The sequence below is a fragment of the Argiope bruennichi genome, chromosome 4 (assembly GCF_947563725.1).
Source record: "Argiope bruennichi chromosome 4, qqArgBrue1.1, whole genome shotgun sequence".
In the NCBI taxonomy this organism is placed as follows: domain Eukaryota; kingdom Metazoa; phylum Arthropoda; class Arachnida; order Araneae; family Araneidae; genus Argiope; species Argiope bruennichi.
In genome coordinates, this window is record NC_079154.1 from 54,003,549 (window position 1) to 54,030,766 (window position 27,218).

The window sequence follows — 27,218 nt, forward strand, 5'->3', positions numbered from 1 at the left end:
CAGCCATTGTAGACAGCCAGAAATGAATAAGAAATCACACCACTAAGTTGTTTTAAATAAGTCTTAATTCAATCAATAAGAAATATGATTAAAATTTGGCCAAACTAGTTCCAAAAATATATGAGAATTTTTTAAAAAAAAATTTTGGAACGATTTTCAGTGTTTAAATGAGACTTTAATTATATATATAAAAGAAAGTGACATATGAATCATAAGATTAGATCAATTAAATAAAAATTTGCTTACAAACATAATGGTAATATCAATAATAAAATAACTGATAAAATTTTGTGAATAAGAAATAATTTATTTACATAGTTTCATTACTTCTTTTAACATTTGCTATTTAAATGAAAATTTTGCATCAGAAAACTATTTTTAACGATATAAATAATCAGCTTCGATATTAGCGGCTATCTCTGGTTCCCACTTGTCTCCATTCAATAGCAATTTCTCTTTATTATACAACAATTCTTCATGTGTTTCTGTAGAATATTCAAAATTTGGGCCCTAAAAATAAACATATATATAATATTATAAATTTCCAATGGTAAAAAGTAGAAATAACTCATGATGTCATAATTGTGTTAAATGCTTTATTAAAAATTCCAAAAGAAAAGTATCTGTTTGGATTGACTAACTTTGCAACATGAAAGGAAAGAAAGAAAAAAAAAATAGAAATTTTTCGAAAATTTTGAATTATATAAGTGCTCTACATTTCTTAGAAAAATAATATTAAACTGTTTTAAAAGATAGTGAATTTTAACACTAATATTCATTTCAAAAATATAAAGGTTTGGTTTTTTTAAAAATTGAACCTTCTAAAAGAAGCAGTAACTAAGAGGAAATATAAATAGAAAGTTTTACATAAGATTAAAGTAATCAAGACTAGAATGCAACCCAAAAAAACATCTACTACTATGAAAATTAATTTAACTAAATATCAAGGCCTCATAATTCACTCAAAATGTCAAAAAGGGAATTGAGCCTTTAGAAAGATAAAGTTTTTTTAAAAGGAAGATTAAATTTTCTTTATTCATTTTAAAATATGATCTTTTTATATAACAGTGATAATACGCACAAAAATAATGTATTTAATGTTGTTATAGCATAAAGCCAGTAACTAAAACAATGAAAAGGACAGTGGTAAGATATACTTAAATTTTTGTACAATAAAATACTCTAAAATTTAGAAAAAATGTTTCACTTTTTATATAAAAATAAAATAGATATTTTGTAAAAAATCATTTCTTAATTTGCACCTAATACATACATTTGTAGCTCTAGGTTTACCTTGTAAACAGTTTTAAACCATTTTTTTTTCATCAAATATAGCAATTTAAGAAACTGTACCAACCTTTAAATATTACATTAAATTACATACAGTATGAAATCTGTAAACTCATATAATTAAATAATTACTATACTTTCTCTGCACTACTTACATGAAGAAGTAAAAAGGAAAATTATAATATTTTTAAGTTAGAGAATGGATGAACCAGACATTTATGATGTTATAGGATTGGTTCATATATTCAATGAACAGAACATAGCAGGACAATTAAAGTAAAAGATTTTAAGGCCCGACAATTTGGCAATATCATATACATGAAAATATATCTAAATAATTTAACAATAATTAAATATAACTAATATTCCCTGTGAATCAGCTGGCCACCAAGATTACTAGTGTTAAATATATTTAAATTAAAATAAATTAGTTAGGCCATTTAATGAAAATTACACCTAAAATATATCACAAACATCAATTAAAATTAATGAATAAAAATGTTATTAAAAGCTAAAAAAATTATAACATTCTGTAAATGAACATTATACAAGTAATCTAAAGAATACTTATTAAGTAGAATATTCATCATAAAAAGAATCAGTTTTTTGAGAAATACAGGAATTTAAGTTTATATATTTGAATTGCAATATAATCATTTAAATCATGTAAATATAAGCTCGAAGGAAAAGAATAGTTTAAACTGTATTTACTTCAACAATAGCATCAACAGGACAAGCTTCCTGGCAAAATCCACAATAAATACATTTAGTCATATCAATATCATAACGGGTTGTTCGACGACTGCCATCTTCTCTCTCCTCTGCTTCTATTGTAATTGCCTATCATAGAAAAGAAATACATTGATAAATTTATTTATTAAAAAAAATGGGCATTTTTCAAAAATTATTACAAAAAATAAAGAGATTCCATTATTTTTAAACAGGTAATGAAACAACTGAAATTCTTTTATTTAAATAACATTTAGAAAAATGGCAGTAAATAGTTAGAAAATGTAATTCAGTTATTTAATCCCTTAATGCCCAAATTAATTTAGAGCATAAATTTCAATATTTTAAAAATTAGAACTTACAAATTATAGATATTATTTTTTTAAAATAAACTTTTTATGCAATGAAAGGTTTTTAAAATAAAATATGAAAAAGTAAAGATGCCAATTCTTAGCATTGTCACAAATATAAATCCAAGTGGAAAAAATTCAAAATGACAAATATTTCCTATTATTTCATAATCCAGCTAATAGAAAATAGATACTAAGTGAGAATTATTAGGAGTTTAAAAATACATTTTGACTTGCTAAATAAGGCTTTAAAAAAATGGATCTGTTTAGTTTAGCCTTAAAAGTGAAGTTATATTAAATGCAATGCTCAGCATTAACTAATTAATATTCAACTTTTAATTCAAAATATTCTCATAATTTTAAATAGAAATATACAAACAAACATTGCAGTTCCATAACTAATATGCTAACAGATTGATATCTCATTTTAAAGCAAAATGTGTTCATAATTTTACATAAAAACATTTGACTTCCTAATTTTTAACAGTGATCAAATGATGACAACATCCATGCTAGCATACTGTTTCAAATTTTCCATGTCATGCATATGGTGATGTATTCAAAGCCAGATTTAACAGACATCATGACAATACATAATGCAGTACTTTAGTGAAATTAGATTTTGAAACTATAACCCTCTATTTTCAAAGCTCAGATATTTTATTTCTAAAAAGTTCTAATAGATTTTTAAACTGTTAAATATTTTAAATCTATTCAATTTTATTTTCATATTAGCTTACATTGAATTTTAAATTAAAAAACGATTAGCAACTACAAAGCTTTTGACTTTACCTCTGCTTTCATATCTGCCATGATTTTTATAAAAGATACAGCAGAGAAAAATAATAAAATAAAATAGATTCTGGCCTGCGTAATTAAATAAAAAAATATAGCATCTCAAAAAATACATACTTTTTAATATTTTTTGTGCTGCAATACATATAAAAATTTTCAAATTAAAATGCATTTATATAAATGTCAGTTTTTATTAATTATTGAAAATGTTAAAATTGCTAGCCATAATTATATAAGCATTACTAATAACACTTTATGAAAAAGATGCAAACTTTGTTCTATGAAAGAGAAGTTGAATAATTCAATTATTAAAAAGGGCTGGCTTCTAAAAATGCTATCACATTCTTCTCCAAACAAAAATAGAACCAAAAGAGAGAAAAGTAAGGTGTACTGAATAATTACATCAATGCTGAACAATAGATTTATAAAGTTTTAAAATGAGGAGAGATTTGCTTTTCTTATTTATAAATCACATTCTAATTCCAAATTTTATCAAATGTTATCAAAAAGCATAAAAACATCAAGCATAAATAGATAAAAACATAACTGAAAAAATCCAATACTAGCATTTATTTTTATAATATTTCCCTGCTTGTATTTAGCAAATAACATTTACTCCAAAGGCATAGAATATAGAAGATAATTTTATTTAAGAGAATAAATTTACAAATAAATAATGTTAACTAAAGAGTTATAGAATACAAATACAAATTTTAATTGCACAGCACCTGAGCCGGACAAATAGCTTCACACAATTTGCATGCAATACATCTTTCCTCTCCAGATGGATATCTACGAAGAGCGTGTTCCCCTCGAAATCGAGGACTCAGTGGGCCTTTCTCAAATGGGTAATTGATAGTAGCTGGCTCTTTGAAGATGTGAGCCAGAGTAAGACCCAAACCTAGATGAAACAGAATGATAAATTCAAGAGATACTTATTAGTAACAATATTGTAAATGAAACTGATTAGTAATCAATATAATTTCTTTATATATTGTATACTTAATAAAAAGATGAATATTTTAAAGTATACAATAATGAAAATATATAGTATATATTTTTATTCTATATACAATTATTTATATATACATTATTGCATACATTCTGAATGTCAAAATAATTGTTTAACAAATAATATTTGAAATTCAAAAATATGAATGGGATGAAACAGCAAGAATGGTTTAAATTGCCTGTTTCCAAGATTCTTATCAGAAATTCAATTCATAAAATGAATATAGATAGTTTATCTTAATATTTGTGTGCTAGTATATGACTATATGTATGTAAAAGAGCTCAAAGGAGTAATTTGCTTACAGGGAATGATTAGTAACAATATTTCATAGAAAAAGAATTGATGGGTTATTTAATAAAATTTGGATCATATGCAGCAAAAGATTATCAACAATGTAAAGTAAAGGCAATATCACAATACTGATTATAGAATATGGCCACCTTTATCAGAAAATTCAAATCACTAATGTGGCCTTAAGATACAGACCCAGGGCCAATAAGCAGACTTGACAAGTGCTAGTTAAGGAATGAACAGCAACAGCTAATTTATGGTAATGATTAAATATAAAATTTGTAGAAACCATCAATATTTATAAATTACACTCAGAAACATATATACTCTAACAAAATATAAAGAAAGCATACTTAACTATATATAAATGTGTTTAATTTATGCTAGAATGTTTTTCTATAATTCTATTTATAGTGAAGCAACTAACGAATATTTCTTTTTAAGAATTGATTGAACACCTTTGATTCTCATTTTTAATACAACTGAGATTCTAAGATGTTTCAATTTAAAACTGCATATTTTTTATTTAATATTAACCTTATAAAGTTTTTCATAATATTAAAAAAAAAAGGCAGTTAAGAAGTTGCAGATTATAAGTTATGGAAACCATTATCATATTAAAAAACATTATATTTTTCCAATGTTATCCTTATTTTTGTCATCTAACAAAATTATTATTGATTCATTAGTTTTTAAAAAATTCAATCCATCAACCAATTTTACCTCTAATCAATTCTGTCAAGAAGAAGTGGTGAGCAGTACTATCAACTAAACTTTTCATGTCCATTTCAGGTTCTTTATTGGATACAATTTCTATGGAAAAATATCACACTCTTAAAACTGCATTATTTAGTCACCAAAAGTAAATTTCATTTTTAACTTCTTCAAATGAAATTTTAAGACCAATCTAAAAAATATATATATGAACAGTTTCAATAGTTTTCTAACTCTCATAAAAATTATAGCAGTTACATACTTTAAAATTTTTATTTGATTAATAAAAATACAGCAATTCAATAAATAAATTCAATAATATACAGCAGAACCTAAACAAAAGATTATAAGATCTATTTATAAATGTATTTAAGCATACAATAATATAAATTCAATATCGCATCACTTTCTTCCAAGGATACATTAAAATTTGAGTCATTTACTTGTAATATTAAAAGTTGTTTCACTTTATAATGATTACTTGAATTAGTTTTAATAATAAAAATTTAGAATAAACAAACTTTATTTAAGATTATACTTTTTAAAACTGATTTGTAGGCATAAAATACTAACTAAATAATTTCTATGTTTATCATAACTAGAAAGTTATAATTAAGTCATAGTTCCTAGATAAGTAAGTTGCATGATACATTAATATCTTTGGTGAAAATGAATTAGAAAATAATTTTCTTTGTTTTTATAAATATTTAAAATTTCATACATCTTTTAAAGAAAGAAAAAAAAGAAGCATTGATGAGTCAAATACATAATTTAATTTATATTTATTATATGGCATGGGAATAACTAATATATGCTCAGTTTTTTTTTAAATCTTATATTTTATTATAGCTATTAAAAATGAAATACATACATGTGATAAATTCAATTTGTTTGAACCTTCGAAATGATTTTTTTTTTTTTTAATATAGACCTCTCAAAATCTAATAAACATAATTTAAACTTTCGGATACCAAACAAATATACAAATAATATTAGGAAACCTAAAAAGTTATTTGGTAAGCAAAACTAAAAGGAAATTACATTGTAAGTACAAAATAGCTGTGATAGCACTTCGGGCATACTATTTTTACAATTTCAGTTTGCCGTTACACTAAATGGACGCTCAAATAATTTTATGGCTGTTATGACTGTATCCAATTTAAACATTATCTAATGATTTTAAATACATCTTTAATGTTTTAAACAAAGGTACTTTAAGAATATAAAAACTAATATCTAAACCATCAATGATTGGAAACACCTTTCAAATATTACTCTACAGTACAAATGAATCTAATTTTTCATATATAATAAAACAATTATTATTACATGAATTTATGATACAGATAAACTATTTCCACATAAAAGTTTAATCTTTAATTTGGTTTTAAAATTATTTTTAGGGACAAGGAAAAAATTTAAAATATCATTAATATTTACAAGAACATATAATATATATGAATTATTTTCATGAAAAAATTAATTTAGTGTTTAAAAATCGTTTTTTAAGAACATGATTACTTACTATATTGGAGTAATGCAGGTGAATTACTGAAAAATCTCCCATGCTGAAGCATGCGATAAACTGAAAAATAAATAAGACAAATATATCTAGAAATATTTTGCTTTTTTTTTTTCATATTTTAAAAGAATTTTAATAGCATATTATAGTAGTCAAAATTATACAAATATATTCTGAATTTATATAAATATAAAACCAAAACAATTTTTCTAACATGTAGTAATTTTTATATGGTATATCTAAAGATTCTTTAATAAATTTGATTCAATAAACATAAACTTAGTAAATCCACTTAACAAATAGTTAGTCCTTCGTACCAAATCAAATTATAAATGCCATTAAAATGAACCAGAAAATTCTTCATCACAAATATATCTGCTAAATAAACTATCAAATGATCAGTTATATAAATTAAAATATGGTTAATACAGCGATTCAATTACAATTTAAAGGAAGCAAACTTTTATATTTGCATTTGATATATTTCAGTGATCTTGAAAAAATTCTGAAAATTTATAATTCGATTTTCCACAAAATATGTATTAAAATATCATATGCTTTACGAAGAATCACAATATTAGATTAAAAATTTTAAAATTAATTCTTTAAAAATTTAGAGGTCACAAAGATTAATTTGGTTTAAATTCATAAACACAATGATTCAAAAGTATTAAATGTGAACAATAGTCAATAAAAAGAAAATGCGTTAAACTAAAGCTTAAATGTAACAAAAATATTAAATATTATACCATCGAAACCGCTTTTTTTAAAAGTTTTAGCAACGAAAGCCATCTCACTTCGCCGTGTTTTGTTTTGTTTGTCGACAAACCGAAGCAGACGATTCTAGGAGAAAAGTATCGTAATCGAGAAACACGATGAAAATTAAAATTTTGTGTGCAAGCTAACCGGAAATAATTGCAAATTCACAATTGGAATTCCCTCTAAATGTAATAATGCATACTTCTAATACAAACCTATAATTATCTGAAATTTATATTTTTAGAAATCATTGGAATAATAAAATATGTTCAAAGTGCATTGTCAAAAAGTTGGAGCAATTATCCGAAGTTTTCCGATTACATAATCGAAATTTTCCAATTGGGTTTGTTTATATTTTTGCCTACGTAAGTTCAGTCCTAATGTTAAAGTAAAACTAAACTGCTCGTTTCGAATTCTATTTGTAAAATTTGATACTTACTTAAAAACTAAGTATTTTTCAAATGAAAAATTAAGTATACCAATTTTTTAAGACTTAAATTTACCATACCATAAATTAGTACAAAAAATTTTGAATTGCAGCTCAAAGATTAAAATTATGACAGAAATTGCAGGGGAATCCGTGGGTGATGCTACTCCAGATAGTGTCGAGAAATTTGCTACAAAACATCTTGAGCTTCTTGAAATAGAAAGAGAAGCAGAAATCGAAGAAAATAAGTAAGAAAATCTTCATCGGCCTTTTCTCGTAGAAAAGATTCTTTATAATTACAAATTATATAAATTAAGTTATAAAAAATAAAGAACTTGAAATTCATCGTTTCTGTGTACGAGACCAGTACACTGATTCAACAAACTGTTCAGTTTGATTTTATTTATTTATTGTTGCATTGTTATGTATCTTATTTTAAACTCATTCTTGCCCTATCTAAAATGATAGTAAAATTTAAATATTTGATACATGTTTTTTCAAATTCCTGATTTCATTTAGCACAGAACATCTTGGGTATCATTATTGAAGTTATTTTACCACTATTTTTGTTAAAACTGTTAATAAAAATTTTATTATATTCCTTCCTTGTAATATTCTTAAAAAGTGCTATATAAAAAAATAGAAATGAGAACTGGTGAATAAGTATCCATTTAATTAAAATTATGATGAAAAAGGTAAAATTTAGCATTGTTGTATAATTTGACATTAAAACAGTTTGTATTATGGGAGTGTATGTGAAGCTTTAAAAAATCTTCATCAGTTTATTGTCGAAGTTGTATATTTCATATTTATGCTATACCATATAATTTAACCATAAAATTTTATACAGAATTATTAATTGAGTTAATTTGTATTTTATTTCTTTATTTTAAATGGTGGGGAAAAAATGTCATTGTGATACGGATTGTTGAAATAAATAGTAGCATAAGGACAAAGGATATACAAATGTCCTTGGCACTAGATTTAACAGGTCTTATAATAATGAAATATACTTACATTCATTTTGCTGTTTTAGCTTGACAATGAAGTGACAGGGAAGGGGGTGGAAAAAAAATGCTTTACTCAAAGCTCCTATCACTATGATACTACGTCTCTGCAGAAAAACATTGGTATATTTCCAATGTAAATTTGTTTTTGAAAATTGAGATTCTAAAACTTGTTTTATAAATTTCAAAGGGTAATATAAAGGGCTGAAAGAATACTTAGAAGACTATAAATCGCTCTACAATGCATCATCCAAAATGTTAAAAAGTATGTTTTTGTTCCGACAAGGTTTGAAATTGATTTTTTTTCCTAGACTTTTTCTTTCTGAGCCATACCAACAATTACACTGCTTTAGATTCTGAGAGAATCTTGTAAGAATTTACAGAATTATTTTTTTAAAAGTTTAAGAAGAATGTTTTGTTATAGTAAATAAAAGTTTATCTATATATGGAGGGTGGTTTGTTCTCTGGAATATGCTCCAGAACGGGTTTATATGTATATATATATTAATAAAAAAACATATACAAAAGTTCATGGTGTTTTTATTAATGAATATTGATTGCCATGTTTATGTCATGAAGCTTACTACAATCTGAACTTTTGCCTTTTTAAACTGAGACAAATTGCTTTTGTGCTGCATTTCCTCTAAATAATGAAAGTTCTAAGGAAGTGCTATTAAATTTCTAATGAATTTAAATAAAACATGCACAGTTAAATAATTTATAAATATATTTAAATACTGCAAACAGTTAAGAAGTTGCTGTAGCTCTTTAATGCTTGGGTATGAGCTGCTCCTGCTTTTGGCCATATTTCAGGGATTTGTGTTTGTCTTGTTTAATTTTATCACCTTTTTAAGTTTGTACTTAAAATTGTAAAATTCTATATAATTTGAGCAAAAAAATAAATGATTACACGTCTCCTCCCCAAGAATGCAAAAAAAAAAAAAAAAAAAGCTTCAGCATGTTGCTTTGGTATGATAAATGAACAAAATTATATTCAGCAAATATTTTCCTCTAATTGATATCCTATAAGAAAAATAAATCCAACATAATATTGAAATTCTTGTTAAAATTGCCAATTAAATGAATAATGAGAAAAGTGTATCTGCAATAATCTTACTATCTTATGGAATACTTTCTCAAATAAAATTACCCTATATTGTAAAAAGTATAGTTAAAAAGGCCTCCAAAACATATTTTAATCTGTCTATTCTTGTGTTTTCAATAATAATAATTGCTTTTTTTATCTTCCCTTTATATATATATATATATAAATACTACATAGTTTTTACAACAAATATGTAAAAATCTTTTCCATAACTTTTACAATCTGACCCAAAGGTTTTATTTTTAATTACTTGGTAGCAAAAATTATATTTTTACTTGTTTAAGGTCTTATTTTTTCTTGACTCCTTCATATGGTATTAATAAAAATATATTTTTTTTAATCTTAACATTTTTTGTTTATATTTTTAGAATTTAAATAAGTAATCCTTTAATAAGATTTCTTGTTATTTTTAATAACTCGGAATTGAAAATGAAAGTTTTTAACATAATGATATTTACAGGTGCTTATCAAAATAATGGAAACACCTGTGAATAAAAGTGACATTTTTAATGCACTTTGTAAAACATTAAAATATAATAATAGTCATCAGTTTTTTTTTAATAAATAGCAATGTATATATTTAGCTTTATTATTATTTATCTGTAATTCTTGGATTTTTTTCAAAAACATAAAATGTCGGACTTCTCAGATTTTCAAAGAGGCTAAATTGTAGTAGCCTGTCTAGCTGGAGCAAGTATGATCAAAACATCTCAACTTTTAGGTGTTTCTAGAGGTACGGTGTCTAGTCATGACAGCATACACACAGCACAGCAATACAGGCTCGTCAAAGCAAAATAGTGGGCAGGAAGAGAAACTTAGTGAAAGAGACCGATGGGTATTGAAGTGGATTGTAATATCTAAAAAGTGAACAACTGCAGCAAAAGTGACCGCAGAGCTCACTATCCATCTGAATTCTCCAATATCAGCAATTACAGTTAGAAGGCACTTTCATAAATAGAACATTTATGGCAGAACAGCAATTCCCAAGCCAGTTGTCACAGATGTTAATGGTAAACGTCTCTGCAGTGGTGTCACACTCACAAAACCTGGTCAATTGATAAGTGGAAGAAAATAATATGGTCCAATAAATCGTGTTTCACACTTTTCCCTACAACAGGACAGGTACACATTTGGAGGACATCTACACAAGTCTATAATCGTGATTGTCTCCTTCCAACTGTCAAGCATGGAGGTGGGTCTATCACATGGGCAGCCATGTCGTGGTTTTCTGCTGGACCAATCATAACCTTGGAAGGATCATTGGGTAGAAGTATAGAGAAATTTTAGCTGACCAGGCCCATCCTGTGATACAAATTTTGTTTCCTACAAGAGATGGAATTTTCCAGGATGCTAATGCACCTATCCATGCTGTGGGACTTGTCCAATCTTGGTTTGATGAGCACAAGGATGTAGCTAAATATCTGCCTTGACCCGTACAGTCACCCGATCTCAATATAATTGAAACATTATGGTCTGCTTTGGAGCATTCAATACGGAATTGATATCCTCTACCAGCATCTCTCCCAGAACTTTCACTATATCTCCAGGAAGAATTGTACAATATTCCTCTAAACACCTTTCAACACTTGTATGAATTGATTTGTAGGCGAATCCAAGTTACATTCGTGCCAAAGGCGGCCCTACACCATCTAAGGTATTTCCATTAGTTAGATAGCCACTTGCATAAGTTAGAATATAATCTGTAAATTATGCATGATGAAAAACTCATTTGAAATGCTGTACAAAGCAAATATTTGAATTTAGATCTCTCAGTTTTGCACATATTTACTTTATGGGTAATTATGAACTCGGTGAAAAGGTGTTTTTTTTTTCAAAATATTTAATTTAATATTTTCAAAATATTGTTACCATGCTGTAATTCCCATATGTTATTATATTTTAAGTAAATCCTCAATTTATCTTGCACAACTACTTACTAAGTAATCTCATTGAATGCTACTACTTTATTCGTTTGCTAATTCTGGAGGGTAAGAACCTTGAGTTCAAACGCTCAATGACACTCCCCTCAAGTCATTCAAGCTGTAAGGTTTTAAACTAATGGTTAAAAAATTTTAATCATTAGTAATTTTGACCCTGCTCTTATGCATACTTGTCATTATTTTTATTATAGATACCTTCAAGAATGCAGTTCTGTCAAAAATTTACAAAAGAAGGGTGTATGTATTCCCAAACTAAAAATTATCAATACTTCAACAGGGTTGTTTGGAAGATCATTGTTAAATTTTGGACTTTATTGGGGAAATGGTCCTTTGCCCACTCATACAATATCATCAGGTAAATTGTTTTAATTGATTTGAAATTATTATGACTTAGTTGTTATTTTTTAAATTTTCTAATAAATCAATAACAATTTCTTTGATGCTTTAAAAAAAATATGATAAAAAATTTTTATGTAAAAACTCATTTCTCGTACTGTTGTTATTGCGTCTAGTAAGAAATATTTAAAGCATTTTACCTCTTTTTATTTTCGAGAAAACTTCAATCATTAAATTAAAAAGTATTTGAAATATGCTTTTAAAATAGAAATGTTGACTGAAGAAAGAATAAATGGTTTACTCCATTATTTGTAATGCTTATGAGAATTACGTTGGTTACCTTATTTTTATTCAGGATATTTATAACTGGAAAAATAAGGATGAAATTCTTTGATTATAATATTTATATTTGTTGCTTATCTATTCTAAAGTAATCTTTTAATTTCAAAACACAATATTGATTATTATCCTAGTTTTTCTCAAATTTAAACTAATAAAATTAAAGTAGATTTTCTTACTTTTTTATAAGAACATTATATGTTAGTAATTTTTTAGCTATAACCACCATAACTTGGAGGGGGAAAAGCTACATTTTTTTTTTCTAGTTTTTGTGCATCTTATTTTTTTAAAGTATAAATATATAAATAAACTATTTTAATTTTATCCTGTTCTTAAATTTTAAATAAACAATTGATTGCCTGCATTATATCTAAAAAAGAAAACTATTATGTTCAAAAATATGAAAAGGGTAATATATATACAACTCTCTAACATTTAAATTATTTTTTATCATTAAATGGAAATGTTTATTTTTATTCATTTTTTTTATGTGCAGTGCCCATGAATATGTATAAATTGTTTCAATTACTAATGCAAACTGCCATTTATATACAAATATTATTTCAATATATTTTAATCAGTCTATAACAATATAGCCCATGAAATTTTGAGGAATAATTGTGATACAATTATTGTGTGACAGTTGTGTAATTTCTCTGTTACCCAGTGCAAGAATGTTAGAAAAAAAATTTACTATAAGCTATTCATTAATTGAATTACTGTTTTATGAATAAATCATTTTTCTTAATTTTGTTAAATTATCAAATAAATTCCCTTAATTCAAATCACTATAATTAATTGTAGGTGACATAGTTGGAATTGGAAGTTCAAGTAGTGATGGAAATATTGAAATTATCACTTCAGGAGTAGTTTCCCGTGTAACAGATACAACTGTATCTGTAGCATTTGAGAAAAATTCTAATTTCTCCGATTTAGAAAACGATGGACAATATATGATAGTTAAATTGGCTAATGATGTTACTTACAAACGTTTGAAAAGGTATGTAATTCCCTGTGACTAATTATATTTTGTGTCTGGTAAATGTAATGATTTAATGTATTTCAAATTTCAAATTATATTCTATGTATTATTAATAATTACACACATAATAAATAGAATATAATTTGGAATATGATATTAAAATTATATTATTTTCTTTGTTTAATTATGAAATATATTAATTCATTTCATGCTTAAATTTTCTCTTAAATCTATTTCATATATTACTTCATTTCCTTTGTTATATTATATTCTAATTTAAATTAATTCAAATGTATTGTTTTTTCAACCTATGAATCATTGTGGGTCATAATAAATAATTTTGTCCCCAGTTTTCATAACTGCTTGTAACAAAACTTTTTAATAAAGATTTTGTTGTTTCATTTTTAAAGTATATAAAATTAATTTTATCTTTCTAATTCTTTTAAAATTTCTAATTATACTTAATTATTGAATTAAGTTTTTTTTAAATTTTTCATTATTAGTATATATTATTCTTACATCAAATAATTCTTTACTATTGGTGAAATGTTTAGTTTTTGCTTGAATTAAATTCAAGTAAATCTACATCCCATTTTGAAAGTCAGTGATGCTTCCTTTGAACCATGAACCATTATCACAGAAGCAGAACACCGCTCTTCAAACTTCCACACTATACAAGTAGCAAAACCTTTCATGTTGATAGAATTAGCATCACCAGTCCTATACATATGGGGCATCTGCTGTAGAACCTCAAACCATGAATTGCTGTGTTGGTCGGAGGGCCTTAAATTTGAGTGGAATGAATTTACTTCTTCAAGAGGTTTAAAAATGCTAGATAGGTGTCCATTTTTCCCACTTCAGTAGTCATGTAATCATTTTGTTCTAAATTAACCCTTTCACAATATATAATAGCTACATGACTGATATAATTAATTCGCTTAACAATAGTTTTAAGTTTACTTTCGTTTACTTCAATAATTTTTCATCATTTATTCTATTTAGCATGCTGGTTGCATAATCTCATTTTTTGTCATAAATAAATAATTTTTTGTTTTCAATTTAAATTACTTTTGCTCCACCTTGCTGATATGTTAGACATTTTGAACCATATTTCTGAAGCTATGATCTGGATGAATTCATTTCCCATTAGATTAAGATTAATTTGTTGCCAACTACTCTATACAAAACTGAAAACCTGAAATTGCTTCATTTAAATATCTTCCCCTCCAATTATTTTTATTTATGTTTGTAAAAAAGAAAACCAGTGTTGTTCAGAGTAGACAACACACTATTAAATACTTAAATACCAGAATTTTTTAAACAGTGAAAAAAAATTGAAATCTGTTAAGACTATAGCAAAACAATGTACTTTAGAGCAATATAACAAAGAGATTTAAATATATGATTGTTAAAATAATGAATTACGTTTTTTTTTTTAATTTTGTTTCTTTTCAGAATTTTAAAGACTCTGCAAAGTAAAGGCAGGGAGCATCATTTAGTTGATGTATTGTTTGGAGATAAGAAACCTTCTTCATGTGAAGAATCTTCTCTAAAAAGTAAATTTTTGTACTTGTATGTTTGACGTACAACATAAAATCAATTTCATTATAAAGCAGTTACTTTCTGACTTTCATGCTTAAATACACTGAAAACAATTTTATTAATATTTTTTGTTACATATAAATGTCATGAATGAACTTAACAAGCAAAATTTTTGTTATTAATCACAAAATTGATGGCATAATATTTTGATTGAGCAACTGCTGTGTGTTAAGCATAACTTTAATAATTTAAGCATATCTTTTTAAAACATTTGTCATAGATCTTATATTCATGAATCTTATATTATATGAAAAAGAAATATTTTGCTTCATACTTTAAATATTCTTTGATTTCTGTCTATATAATGAAATATTTATTGCAGTGCATTCCTCTTAACAAATGTACTTTTGAAAGTATGAAATAAAAATATATAAAATTTTGTTGTCTTGCTTCCCCCCCCCACTCATGAGTGTATGAGAGAAAGTTAATCAATTCATAGCAAAAGTCTTTAATTTTAATTGTTAACTGCATGTATAAAATTCTTTTTCATAATTTAAGCTTTTTGTAAAATTGGCATATGTAGTAAACTTTAAATTTAAAACCATTAATTAGTATTTAATACATGTTTGAAAGTATTTAGAATGATATACATTTTTTAGATTCCAATATATTTTTCCAAAGCTGTTTCTTTGTTTAATTGAGATTTTTAAATAAAGAAACAAAAATTCCATTCTTATTTATGAATTATAAGTTTATTTTTGATGTTTTATAGAAATATGATCAATTTGCTACATGCACATATTATAAACAATTTCAAAACAATCAATTTTCTTCTTTTCTTTTTCAGGCGTATCATTTTATAATAGTAAACTGAATGAAGAGCAAAAGGAATCAGTGAAATTTGCTCTTTTGCAAAAAGATGTTGCTATTATCCATGGCCCACCTGGTACTGGAAAAACTACTACTGTTGTAGAATGCATTTTACAAGCCATATCACAAAAATTAAAAGTATATATTTTTATATTGAAAAAAGAGTATATAAATTATTTAACATGAAATTGCATTGAATAGGAAAAAAATAATAAGTTTATATAAGTGTTAATATTGTTTTTCCCTCCCATTGATAGATACTTGCCTGTGCACCTTCCAATATTGCTGTTGATAATCTTGTAGAAAAGTTAGCAAAACATAAAATCAAGATGGTTCGTTTGGGGCACCCAGCTCGATTTTTGCCTGGCATTCAGCAGTATTCTTTAGATGCAATTGTATCCTGCTATGATGGCAGTAATGTAGTAGATGAACTTCATAAAGAAATTGATAAAATAAGAGTAAGTATGTTTATGATTACAATCTATGGCAACTCAAATTACAAGAAAAATAACTATTAATGAAATAGAAGTATTATTATAGACAGTTGAGTTATCCTGTATTGATCTTTGTCAATTTAAAAATCAACTGACAAACTTATCAGAATTTAATTTTAAATAATAGAACCTATATTGTGAGTAGCTGGCCTATATTGCAATGTATCATTTAATAAGGCCTTATTGCAAAATACAAATCTCACATTATTATAAATCTTATTTTTCCCTTTCTGCTTTTCGTGCTTTCTACACTTGCTGTAAATAACTTTTAATACTATTTATCTGTTTCTAAAATCTGTTAAGTCTTTTTTTTCCCCCTTTCTCCACTGAGTTATATTTACATTAACATGTGAGAACAAATTTACATCTTTTGATGTAAGATTTACATTTAATGATTATACATATTTTCATAATTATAAATTATTTAATTTGATTTTATTATTATATTTTTTATAAATTTCCTTGGATACATATTATAATATTTGAGTGATCTCAGAATTTATTATTGAAAACCCAGTTAACTTTTTAAAACTAAGTTTGCAAGGTATATAAAATGCTAACAAGTTTGTTTTTTTAAAATTATTTAAAGTATCTATGTAATATATTTTGCTATAATATTTGTCAAATATTGACTCAAAAATGCAATTATATATATATACAGTGGTAGTCAAAGTATTCGTACACCGAATTTTGAAGTGGTCATCACTTCATAGTATTTTATTTATTATACTACGCCATTAAACACAGATACCAGGCCTTGTATCCTTTATTTTTGAGCAATTTCATCAAAAAAAATTTTCTTGTAAAACAATTACAGAAAAAAAATATTAAAAAATAGAAATTAATTATCAAAACTTTTGTGTCAAAAGTATTCATACACTTAAGAAATGTCCCTAAAATTATATAATTTATCACATTTTAATACTTAGAAGGATACCCCTTCGCCTTAATTATTGCTTTCCTTCGACTTGGCATTGAATCTACTAACTTCTTTGTGATATCTGGTGTAATTGATGCCCATTCTTCCAATAGGCGGTTTTCAGCTGATTTTTATTTTTTACTTGTCGATTTCCGATTTTGTCGTCTAAAATACTCAACAAATGTTCAATAGAATTCATGTCTGGTGATTGTGGAGGTGTGTTGAGTCTTTTGGGAGTGTTATATAATATCCAGAGCTTAGCATTATGAACTGCATGCTTAGGGTCGTTGTCTTGTTGAAATATGTAATTAGTTTGAAGACCCATTTGTGAAGTGCTTAGAATTCAAATTACTTTTTAGAATGTCAATGTACTTTTTGTGATTCATAATTCCATCAATGATGTGCAATTTACCCACTCCCTGTGCGCTCATACACCCCCAAACTAGAATGTTACCACCGCCATGCTTTACTGTCGCACTCAAATTTTTTGGTTGTAGCTCTGCATTCTTTTTACACCACACTATTTGTCTGCCATCAGATCCAAACACGTTAAACTTGCTCTCATCCGAGAATATAACCCTGTTCCAGAAATCAGGATTTTTATTAACATGTTGTTTGGCGAAAAACATACGTTTCTTTCTATTAACTTCCGACATAAAAAACTTTTTTCGAGATACTCGACCATGGAATCCTGATTCGTTAAAAGTGTGGCGTATAGTACTTACTGAGATCGAAATTCCCTGTTTGAGGAGTTCTGCTTTAACTGCCGGGGCTCTCAATTTTGGATTTTTCTTAATCAATCTTACGAGTAAACATCTGTGCTTACTGCTGAGTATTTTTGGGCGTCCACTTCGTGGAATATTTTCAACAGTATTGCGTTGGCAATGCCGATCTATAACACTCTGCACTGTAGATCGTGGTCTTCCAATAGCAAGTGATATTTTTCTTAAAGAGTTACAGTTATTATGTAGTTTCATTATCAATTTTCTTAAGCTGTATGATTAACAACAAAAAAATGCAAGTTTTAAAGCTAGTAAACATAAGAATGAAGCAGATAAAGCGGTAAAAGTAAGAATAACATAACATCTCACCAAAAATATTCCCACAAACGATATTTGGTGCACAAATTGTCATAATTTTATTATTTTACAACTTGAAATGTGTATGTACGAATACTTTTGAAGCACAAGGTTTAGTGGTGAGATTCAAATTCTCACTCTATCGAGAAACTCTTTATGACCACATTTAAAAATTTCCTCTTAAAAATTCAAATCATTCATGCAACAACTTGAAAGACATTAAGTTTTTTTGAAAATTTCTATTAATTTTTGTGCAATTTCAATTTTTATTCACTTTTGAAGTTAGTAATTTAAGTGTACGAATGCTTTTGACTGCCACTGTATATATATATATAGCTTTCTTTATATTTTGTTTTTTGTATTGTGATTTTGGATACAATAAAATGTGAAGATTATAAAGAAAATTGATATTTACTGCACTCTGAAAAAAGGATATAGGTAGCTGCTTATATTTTTTACAGTAACCAGAGTTCAGTCATTCAAAAAGCATTAATTAATATTTTCTTTTTAAAACTGTCTTTTTTTTCGGGGGGGGGGGGAACAAATGCCTAAAGAATCCTTAAAAGAATTTGTGGATAAGAAAAAAAGATCAGTTTAGTGACAGAACTTAATTTGAAACTTGGAGTGCTCGTTATTACTTGTACATATTGAAAAACTGTTAAAGTATTGCATAATAAAAAACACAGTATAAAATTTGAAATCTACTATTTTTTTTTTTTTTTTAATTTTCAAAATGTGCAATATATATTTTTGATTTGATACCATTCAATAATGTAAAAAATGACATTATTATCTTCTCTTTTTGCTACCTATCATCATTTGCCACTTGAAATGCCCTAATTTAGTCTTGAAGAAGAAGCAATAAAAAAGTCTTTCATTTCTAATAATCTCATAGCCATAACAAAATTTTAATGTGATTTAATTCTATTAATGTTCCATTTTGAAACAATGTGAGCTACTTAGGAATGAATATTGAATTACAATTAGAAGCCGATAGCCTTTCCCAAATTTACCCACTATATTAGAGAAAAGACATTTGGTTATCAGCATTTAAGTACCAGGCATACAAACACTGTGGATCTTTGATGGTCTTGGATTTCAGCTTGGAACTTTCATGTCGCCATGACCCCAAAATCGCATGTAAAATAATTTAATTGTTAGTACATGCAATTAAATTAATTTCTTTATAATCTCATTTCAGTGTTGTTCCATTTCTAATTTTGTGCTTAAATAAGGTTCTTTTTTACTCCAGATTATTCATTACATTTTGTTGTTCTTTCTTTCAAGTATTATCATTAACTTTAGTAAAAATCTGATATTTAATTACTTTTAGGACAAGATTAGCAAAACAAAAGGTGCTGCAAACAGAAAATCTTTATGGGCTGAAAATCGATGCCTTCTGAAGGAAGTGAAGGAGAGAGAGAAATTCATCGTAAAACAAATTCTCAACAACTGTGACATTGTCTTGTGCACATTAACATCAGGATCAGATGATGGGCCTCTAAAATATGTTGATAAAGACCATTTTGATGTCTGTTTCATTGATGAATGCTCCCAGGCCATAGAAGCTGCCTGTTGGATACCACTCCTTATGGCAAAAAAATGTGTTTTAGCTGGAGATCACAATCAACTACCTCCAACAATTATTTCAAAGAAAGCAGCTGATGAAGGCTTGGAACTAACTTTAATGGAAAGATTGCTGAAACTTCATGGTGATGGAATCAAGAAAATGCTTACTACACAATATAGGATGAATCAAGTTATAATGCAATGGCCATCAGAGAAATTGTATGAGAATAAGTTACAGGCTGATGAATCTGTTCGGTCACATCTTTTGATTGACATTCCTGGCATTGAGAGCAATGATGATACAATGATACCTTTATTGTTAATTGATACAGCTGGTTGTGGCTTACATGAGTTGCAAGCTGATGACGATGAATCAAAAGGCAATGAAGGAGAGGCAGATATAGTGGCTGTACATATTAATAGTTTAATAAAAAGTGGTTTGAATGCTGTTGATATTGCAGTTATAACCCCTTACAATTTACAAGTTGATCTTATTAAGACAAGATTAGCAGATAAATATCCTAAATTAGAAATAAAATCAGTAGATGGTTTTCAAGGAAGAGAAAAAGAAGCTATTGTGTTGTCACTGGTACGATCTAATGATATTGGAGAAGTAGGTTTTCTTGCAGAAGATCGCCGTATTAATGTAGCTATAACTCGAGCAAAAAGGCATTTGGCTGTGATATGTGATAGTAAAACAGTTTCACACCATGAATTTTTGAAATCATTTTTAAATTATTGTGAAGAAAATGGTGAAGTTAGAACTGCTTTTCAGTATGAAAGTGAAATTGGTAACTATCCCTCCATCAAACACACTATTCAAAAATCAAAGTCAGATAATAAGAAAGTAAGTTCTAGTGGATCTAATAAGAAAGGAGAGCAGACGGATATAAAGAAAAAATCTCAACCCAAAGTGCAATCATCAAATGATAAAACTGATACAAGAAAGAAATCTCTTTCAAATGTGCAATCTCCTGAGGATAAAGATGCAGTGAAAAGAGTTCACTCTGAAGAAGAGAAAAGGTATGCTTTTATTTTCAATTTCATTTTAAAATATTCAAGTTTTTAGTGTAAGATTTCTTAAATTGCTTTCAAATCGAATTTGTAAATAATTTTTGCGATCTCGTTTGGTTCAGAAGGTTCTGGCTGCAGCTTCTAAGTTCAGAAATAAATAAAAAGCAATACTTAATCATTGCATGAAGCAAAATTAAACAAAGTGATTAAGCAAATTTTATTAAGAAATTGTTTATTTTATATTGTTTTATTATTATAATGTGTATTATAGATTTCTAAACATTAATAATAATGCTTATAAATCTGTCTAACTATCAGTAAATTATACAAGATAGATCGTTGGCTTAGAGATACAAACCTGGCTCAAAAATAATTTTGGGATAGTATGAATTCACCAAGAAAATGTTTTTAATTACATTTTAATTAAAAATTAATCTTAGTAAAGAATTTCAAGTGATTTTGGAATATATTGCACACAAAACATTTTTATAACCTTTTAAATTGTATGTATTTTATATTTTTAGACAATTTTTTTTCTCTAATTTTTAACACCTTTAAAATATTTGAAAGAACTGGATTGATACTTATGCTCTTTATCATTTGTGTTTATTCACATCATTATTGCTGCATAATAAAGAGTAAGTTTGAAAAATAAAATAAAAAGTAGATTAATTAAGCATAAAACCTTATTATGATGTGAATTTTGGATTAAAGACTCAAGTCTCTTTAAAAGTTATGGATAGTAATACTCTATAAAGTAAAATTCTAAAGAAAAGATTGTTCTCGACCCTAATATATATCGATATAGATATGTAATACTTGTATAGTTCATTAATTATTACAAAATCTGTCTAAATGCCTAGTGTCTAATCTATTTGTTTGTTGTTGATAACAGATTGACTGAAGAAAAGTATCGGCAGGTTCTCCTAGAATTCATCGAGAGTAGTGAGATATCTCTCACATTTCCAACTTCCCTATCTGCATTTGAAAGGAGAGCAGTTCATGAGGTATGAGAATAAGTAGTGTAAAAATGAAATTGCAAATAGATATTATTGAAAAATATCACAGACTGATATAAAGATAGGCTTAATATTTTATTATGCAGCAAAATTCCATACCCATAAGTGTTTACATATTTTATGTTATATATTTGTATACAAATTTTTTTCATCCAGTTTTGTAATTACACTAATCACATTGATCTATAAGGTATTCACTCTAATTTCAGCCAATTTCTAGACAGGCACATGCTTCCATTTACAAAAATTTACTAAATGATATAAAGAATTATATTTTATGTTGTTTATGTCGATAAATGTGTGACTGAAAAATCACACAACTTAAGAATTTTTACTATTCTTAATGGTCGTATTTAGTAAAATATTTTTAAGCAAAAAAAAAAAAAAAAAACCTCGCACTTCTATAACTAAATTGAGTGGATTGAGAAACTTTGAATATTATTATTTTAAACCATTTCAATGACCATCTTGTGAAAAATCTGCCAGCCAATGGGCAGCTGATGATTGGCTCACATATATAATGATTCATCATAGGCTCAAATCATTGTAATAATAAAAAAGTTGTTTATATGACATAAAACATCAATTATACATTGTTTTCCCCCCCTTTCTAAGATTCATAGAAGAATTCAAAAGTTCCAATAAAAGAAAAAAAATTCCTTATAATACTCGTACAGTGGACACCACTTAATATGATCACTATTAATGTTATCATTCACTTATTATCAAGAATCCCTGACAACAAACCAATATATTTAAATACACAAGAAATCATTTGTTTTGTATGATCTTTACATCTTTTAATGATATTATTTTTGAAATAGATAATTAGCTCACCCTTCATTCTCAACCAGCTTTAATGATTGACATTCATAAAATTTCTTGCTTCTTAAGAAACATCGGGGAATTATCTTTCCTGTGGAATGGGGTTCACATTTTTTTCATCTGGACTAGATCAGTCTAGATTAGTTTAAACGAACAATCTAGCTTAAACTTTGTTTAACACCCATAAACCATTGTCATCTATGCATGAATTATAATGGCAAAATGGATTTAAAAAAAAAAAAACTGAATTTAGTTTTAAAGACAAAATTGAAATTCTTGAGAGGCACAAAATTAATTTTACCTAGAATGACTCAATGCAATGCTGTAGTTCAGTTAAAACTTTCACAGGCTCTTCTTTTTAAAATATTGAAAATCTTGAATTTTCTGTGAACAGAATCAAATAATAAACTTTGATGATTCGATAGGGACAAATTTATTTTAAAAACCTCCAATCAATGCCAAAATGAGTCAAGCGATTATTTTGAAATCCCAGATATCGCATTATCCAACAGATGTTTTTAAAAAATTATTAATACATAAGTGAACCATTAAGGAATAATTGCCCATAAACAACAATTATATGGTATTTTAAATTATTTCTGTAATATAGATAGATAGGAGGCTATTGTTTCTCTTGATCTGATAAAAAATATAGTTGATTTTACCCAATTCTGTTTTTGCTGTCAATTAATTAATGTTATCAAAATTCTTAAACCCTGAAATGATCACATTAAGTAGCAACTACTGTATCATGACTTCAGAATTATTCGTAGCAATCAATTAATTAATAGAAAACAAAATGTAAGTAGCTAATATTAGTGATGACAAAGGAGAAATTGAATTTATTCCATCTCCCTTTTTACTTCGAAATATGTTGCATTTGTCAAAACACTAATAAAAGAACATTAAATTAATTTAATTCAATTCCTGATGTTGTAATTTATAGATATATCATATCAGACAATTATTTAAGATTTTTAAAATTGTATAGCTATCTGCATGCTCATATATCATTAAAATATGAAAAGTATAATAAAGTAATATAAAAGCATGACTTTTTTTCATTTTTGTAATAACTATTTAATTTTAAAATGTAATTTATTTTCAATGCTATGCAATAATATTTTAGTAATATCGTTAATATTTTAATATTATTGTCTTTGAATGAATTTGTTATAAATCAAAATCTGTATTAAAATAATTCTACATCTTTTTATTTAAATACAAAATAATAATCCCTTAAAATGTGTAAATGAATGCTTTATAGCATAACTAGCCGCCTTTGGCGACCAGCCGGTTCGCCAATCTTAATGTTCGTTAAAATTTTAATAATTAAATATTTTATGCAATTTCTACTTAAATAGCTTCTTCATCAAAATATTTTAAAACTTCAAATTTTGATTATCATATAATTCATTCATAATATTATAAAGGCCTTCAGTCATAACGTAATATGTATCTCTATCATTTTCTGTTAGCACCCGTAGAATTTATGCTTTAAATTAAAGTGGAAAGAATTTATCTTCAATTAATATAATAATATTTTTTTACTGAAACAAAGCATTTTTTTATAATCTGATTACTGAAAATAGAGTCACTCAGCGTTTAAACTTTATGGGCACTAAAGAATGTCTTTTTAAATTTATGTAATATCTCAAGAGTTGGTCAGCAAAATTTTCTTAGATTCATTATGAGCAGATCGATTAATTAACAATGTTTAAATTTAAATGCATCAAACACTAAGAAAATAAAACGAATCTTTTAAAATAAACGGTTGAAAACGGTAGAATTTATGCTTTAAATTAAAGTGGAAAGAATTTATCTTCAATTAATATAATAATATTTTTTACTGAAACAAAGCATTTTTTTATAATCTGATTACTGAAAATAGAGTCACTCAGCGTTTAAACTTTATGGGCACTAAAGAATATCTTTTTTAATTTATGTAATATCTCAAGAGTTGGTCAGCAAAATTTTCTTAGATTCATTATGAGCAGATCGATTCATTAACAATGTTTAAATTTAAATGCATCAAACACTAAGAAAATAAAACGAATCGTTTAAAATAAACGGTTGAAAACAGGTTTTAAAAAAACTACTTAAAAAACGATGTACTTAAAACTATAAGCATATACAAAAAATATATAACTAACATAAATACAATTTACTTACAAAAGCATGCAACTAACCCAAAAATAATTTAAATCATCCATTGATAACGTTGTCATGGCAACAATCAGAACAGAATGCGCCTGCGTAAATTTTCTTCGCCGGTTACGTAACGCAAATACGTGATTTTTTCTACGCCAGTTGGGGTAACGCTATGCGGATTAGAAATTTTTAATTTCCTTTATTCTGTTTTATTTTAATTCAAAAGTACTTCAGAATGAATCTGAAAGATTGATTCATTAACAATGTTTAATTTTAAATGCATCAAACATTAAGAAAATAAACAGAAACGATTGAAATAATCCGCCGAAAAATTTTAACCCCAGCCTCATTACTGTTGGGAGAAAAAAAAAACTGAAGCCTTTCTCGTTTGGCGCTGGTGATAATGGAAGATTTTTTTGGCGGAAAAGTTGGCGGTGGGGAAAATGGAAGATTTTTTTGGCGGGAAAGTTAGTTTTTAATTAATAATTAAAATTCTAATTAAAAATTCGAAAAAAGAAACCCCAGGTGCACATTCCCAACCTCCAAGGTATACATGTACCAAATTTGGTAGCTGTATGTCAAACGGTCTGGCCTGTAGAGCGCCAACACACACACACACATTGAGCTTTATTATAAGTATAGATAAAGGAGATTTTTACTGTTTGCTTTAATTTTTAACTACTAATATTAGGATAAAATTGAATTGAAAAAAAAATTATTCAAAGTTTTTTCTATAAAATATTTGTAAAGCTGCGACATCATGGATCCATAATTGTGCATAACTAAGATATGTTGCGATTTGGTGTCTACCCTCCCCCCCCACCACCAAGATGCACAATATATATGAAATTAGGGCACAGATATGTGGTATAGATAAAGGCATAGAATTAGTATAGTAACTATACTGATTCTGTGTCAGTTGAGCACTAATAATTAATTTAATACTGAAGCAAATAATAGATTTTGCCAAGAATTTGACTTCACAAATAGTAGTATCATTACAGTTTTTTCCCTTGCTTTGCAGTTCAATAACTAAACACGTGTATCACATTTACATTACACAGAATCTTTATTATTGATGAATTAACAGTGAAATTTTATATATTTTTGCCCATTATTTACTACAATATATATTAGCCAATTGATATTTTATTATAATGTAAAAGCTTCATTTATGTACACAATCGAATTTATGAATTTAAAATATTTTAATCTTTATTTATAAGCACATCATTTTGATTGCATTAATTGTACACTAAATTTTTAATTAAAAAAATGCTTTTGTGATGGTATATTTAATTTTATTTTTATTTTGTATAAAAATTTAAATGCTTGTGAACTGCTTTGTACAACAAGTTATTGCTTATTTGAAAAATATTTCTTTAATGTTTATTAATTAATTATTAATCTTTAATGTTATTATTTAATTTTGTTTAAAATATTGCTTTCTAATTTCAGGTGGCTGAAAAATTAAATCTCTTACATATAAGCACTGGTGAAGGTGAAAATCGTTGCATTGAAGTGAAGAAAATATCAAACGATCAGCCTGATATATCTAATATTGATGATACACAACAACCTTCTGATATGTTCAGGACTACTGATGGAAAAATTGCTGGTACCAGTGAATCATCTATTAAAATTAAATCAAAATCCAAAACACAGAAAAACTCTACACCCAAGCTCAAAACTTTAAAACTCAAAGAAACTTCTGAAGAGGACAACTTTGATGCCTTAATTGAACAAGTTGTTAAAGCTGATAAAACCTGCAGTTTTTCAAATTGCAAGAAATGTGTGGCTGTAATGTCTCAAATCTGCCAGTTCTGCAAAGGCCGTTTCTGTTACAGCCATTTTATACCTGAAGCTCATGGTTGTGGTGATGCTGCAAAAGCGCATGCTCGAAGTCAGATAAGAAAAGATGGGGTGCTTTACTCTGGAAGTGGACGGCCAGAGAAGAAGCAAGATGCAATCAAACATAATTATCTTCAAAACAAGCTAGATAAAAAACTGAAAGAACTCTCAAATCAAAGAAAGATGCATAAGAAAAGTTAAAAATTTATTTTACTATTTTTATAAAATAATTGTGTTTGTTGAATATGTAGTTTTAAGAAAACCAATTAAAATATTTTGTACATTAA

The 27,218-nt window shown here is 26.7% G+C and overlaps 2 protein-coding genes across 2 annotated transcripts; one reads left to right on the plus strand and one right to left on the minus strand.

Annotated features, from left to right (window-relative positions):
• Positions 1-286: 286 nt before the first annotated feature.
• Positions 287-7,554, minus strand: LOC129965659 (NADH-quinone oxidoreductase subunit I-like). The gene is made up of 6 exons (XM_056079747.1): positions 7,453-7,554; positions 6,707-6,766; positions 5,191-5,280; positions 3,893-4,065; positions 2,002-2,130; positions 287-510 (listed from the first exon to the last, which is right to left on the minus strand). Exons 1-6 carry the CDS (start codon positions 7,493-7,495, stop codon positions 379-381), a joined length of 627 nt encoding a protein of 208 aa, XP_055935722.1. The 5' UTR covers positions 7,496-7,554; the 3' UTR covers positions 287-378.
• Positions 7,555-7,820: 266 nt separating this feature from the next.
• On the plus strand, positions 7,821-27,218 carry LOC129965658 (DNA-binding protein SMUBP-2-like). Its single transcript, XM_056079746.1, has 9 exons — positions 7,821-8,137; positions 12,133-12,296; positions 13,421-13,616; positions 15,054-15,154; positions 15,988-16,148; positions 16,268-16,468; positions 19,836-21,094; positions 21,981-22,092; positions 26,539-27,218. Exons 1-9 carry the CDS (start codon positions 8,019-8,021, stop codon positions 27,130-27,132), a joined length of 2,907 nt encoding a protein of 968 aa, XP_055935721.1. The 5' UTR covers positions 7,821-8,018; the 3' UTR covers positions 27,133-27,218.